General features: G+C 48.7%; 1 protein-coding gene across 1 annotated transcript; it reads left to right on the forward strand.

Annotated features, from left to right (window-relative positions):
- Window positions 1–1,067: 1,067 nt before the first annotated feature.
- On the forward strand, window positions 1,068–1,508 carry LOC138903200 (uncharacterized). The gene has a single exon (XM_070191131.1). It carries the CDS (start codon window positions 1,068–1,070, stop codon window positions 1,506–1,508), a length of 441 nt encoding a protein of 146 aa, XP_070047232.1.
- The last annotated feature ends 1,987 nt before the right edge of the window (window positions 1,509–3,495 follow it).

Here is a 3,495-nt window from a genome sequence, read left to right on the forward strand (position 1 = left end):
TTCAGACAGTAGGATAGTCATCTTTTATATATTCTACTAGTTGCCCACATATTTGTGACACTAGATCTTGGCACGTATTAGTAGACTTTGATTTTTGGGGTGTAATTCAATAGTTATAACTGCTTTTACATGTTTTCGTTTGTTTGCCTTAAATATCCTTTATTTATCAAATGCTTTAAACGTAAGTAAAACTAAATGTTGGAATTGCTTAATAAACAAAAAATGGGAAATCACTAAGTTGTTCATTGTTGGCTTGTCCAGCAACGGTACTGGACGCCATCACGGCCTGACATGGAGTTGGATCGTGACAACATGGTATCAGAGCAGTAGGTTCACATAGGTCTCACAAGTTATGGGCATGCCTTGTAGAGTCTTGCGGTTCAGTGCAGAGACGTCCGTACTTATCTTCGAGAGGCTATGGGGTGCTAGGAAACTATTTATTATTCATCTCCTATCGTGCAATTGATGGTATACTAAATTTCCTTCTTCTATTCTCTCACATATGGTGAGGATGCGCACGACGGACGTTCAAGACCCGGGATGAGCTTCTCCTCCCGTTGCTATAGGCCGAGGCAGAGGTCGGGGGAGGGCATCAGCCCGAGGTAGGGGACAAGGGCAACCCAGAGCTTCCCTAGTAGCACCACCAGCGGATCCAATGGAGGATCCCATTGTTGAGGAGCAGGTCCGTAGAGCCAGCCACGGTAGATTTTATGACAGCACCGGGCTTTCAGGAGGTCATGGGCCGTATGATTATATTCATGGACACCATGACTCAGGCTGGCTTATTTCCAGCGGACCCAGCCATATCTCATGCAGGAGGGGGAGCACAGACCCCTACTGCTCAGGCTCCTGGGCATGCAGCTGCGATATATCAGACTTCGGGTGCACTACCCGTGGGCGGAGCCCAGCCAGTTGCGGCAGCTGCACCTGAGCCTAGACTGACTGCGGACGACGATCCGCAGAAGTTATTGGACAGATGGACTAGGTTACACCCTCATTTCTTCAGAGGCGAGCGTCATGAGGATGCCTAAGATTTTATTGATAGGTGCAGGGACAGACTGCACAACATGAGGATACTGGAGTCTCATGGGGTTGACTTCACTATATTCCAGCTGGAGGGCCGGGCCTGTAGATGGTTGCAGTCTTATCTTCTTGGCAGACTAGCAGGTTCTCCTCCCATGACTTGGAGCCAGTTCACACAGCTTTTCCTGGATAGGTATATTCCACTCTCCGAGAGGGAAGAGTTGCGGTATCAGTTTGAGCAGCTTGAGCAGGGTCAGATGTCAGTGACCGACTATGAGGCAAGGTTTTCTGAGTTGTCTCACCATGCACTTATGATACTTTCTACAGACGCAGAGAAAGTGAAGAGGTTTCTTGCGGGGCTGCACTCCGGTATTAGGGCCAATATGGCCCGAGAGATTGAGATGGGGACTTCTTATCAGCTGGTAGTGGAGATTGCTCGGAGGATTGAGGGCTACCGTCAGAGAGGCAGAGAGCAGATGCAGTAGGACAAGAGGGCCCGTTTCTCTGGAGAGTTTAGAGATGCCCCGACTAGGGGCAGAGGACAGTTTGGGAGGGGTCAGCCTAGCAGGCCCCCATATTCATCAACAATACCTCCTCGAGGTGCTCTAGCGCGCCCCTATTTCAGAGTAATACCAGGGAGTCCTTACCACCCACCACCTATCCAGGGTTCTTCTACTGGGTACTTAGGCCACCAGGGTTCTTCCAGCTCCTATTTTAGTGCCATGCCGGAGAGTTCATACCGCCCACCGGCTATTCAGGCTTCTTCCAGTGGGTCGACAAGCCATCGGGGTCAAACATCAGGACAATAGATCATCGCACCGAGGGGCTGTTTCGAGTGCGAAGATCTCGGTCACATGAGGAGATTCTGCCCCAGCCTTCGGGGCAAGGCAATACAGCAGGGCCAACAACCCATGATTTCATCACCGGTTGTCTGGCCGCCCAGAGGCAGAGGGTAGGCTAGTAGAGGCCGTCCTAGAGGTAGTGGCCAGGCGGGGGAGGCCAGTCAGCTACTGTTCAGTCAGGCGGGGGCCAGCCCGCCGATGCTCTAGCCAGATTCTATGCTTTTTGGGCCAGACCAGATGCATTGGCCTCAGATACCGTGATCATAGGTACTATTTCTGTATGCGGTAGGGATGCTTCGGTATTATTTGATCCAGGGTCTACCTATTCATATGTGTCATCTCTGTTTGCTTAATTTTTGGATATTCCTCGTGAGTCCTTTGGTACTCCTGTTTATATGTCCGCCCCTGTGGGCGATTCTGTGGTTGTAGATCAGATCTACCGGTCCTGTGTGGTTACGTTCTATGGTTACAAGACTAGAGCGGACCTTCTGTTGCTTGATATGATCGACTTTGAGGTCATCCTGGGCATGGACTGGTTATCTCTTTATCACACCATCCTTGATTGCCATACCAAGACTATTACCTTAGTAATGCCAGAATTACCGAGATTGGAGTGGAAGGGTTCCTCAGTTAGTACAGCTTGTCGGGTCATCTCTTTTCTGAAGGCTCGACATATGGTCAAGAAGGGTTGTTTGGCTTATCTAGCTTATGTTCGGAACACCACCGCAGAGTCTCCGACGATTGATTCAGTGCCAGTAGTCCGGGAGTTCGCCGATGTGTTTCCTTCTGACCTTCTAGGCATGCCGCCAGATCGTGATATTAATTTCCATATTGATTTGGCTCCAAGCACCCAGCCTATATCTATCCCACCGTACCATATGGCTCCGAATGAATTGAAGGAGTTGAAGGAGCAGCTTGAGGAGTTGTTAGCAAAGAGGTTTGTGAGACCCAGTATATCACTTTGGGGTACACCAGTGTTATTTGTGAAGAAGAAAGATGGGACTATGCGGATGTGCATTGATTATCGCCAATTGAACAAGGTTACCATGAAGAACAAGTACCCGTTGCCACGTATCGATGATTTGTTTGACCAGTTGCAGGGTGCTAGGGTATTTTCTAAGATCGACTTGAGATCAGGGTACCACCAGTTGAAGATTCGGGACTCAGATGTTCCAAAGACTGCCTTCCGTACTAGATATGGTCATTATGAGTTTCCAGTGATGTCCTTCGGTTTGACTAATGCCCCATCGGCGTTTATGGATTTGATGAATCGGGTGTTTAGGCTTTATATTGATTCCTTTGTTATTGTCTTCATTAATGACATCTTGATTTACTCACGTAGCCTGGGGGAGCACGAGCAGCACTTGAGAGTGGTACTTCAGACATTGCGAGAACATGAGCTATATGCTAAGTTCTCCAAATGTGAGTTTTGGCTAGAATCTGTGGCATTCTTGGGGCATGTTTTATCAGGAGAGGGTATTAAAGTGGATCCCAAGAAGATTGAGGCAGTTCAGAGTTGGTCTCATCCCACTTCGGCGACTGAGATCAAGAGTTTCTTAGGGTTAGCAGGCTATGATCGCTGGTTTGTGGAGGGCTTTTCATCCATTGCAGCACATTTGACTAGATTGAT

This window comes from Nicotiana tomentosiformis, chromosome 12 (assembly GCF_000390325.3).
Source record: "Nicotiana tomentosiformis chromosome 12, ASM39032v3, whole genome shotgun sequence".
Classification (NCBI taxonomy): domain Eukaryota; kingdom Viridiplantae; phylum Streptophyta; class Magnoliopsida; order Solanales; family Solanaceae; genus Nicotiana; species Nicotiana tomentosiformis.

Coding starts and splice junctions, on each gene's coding strand:
- LOC138903200 (XM_070191131.1), top strand. CDS start 1,068: ATGAGGATACTGGAGTCTCATGGGGTTGACTTCACTATATTCCAGCTG.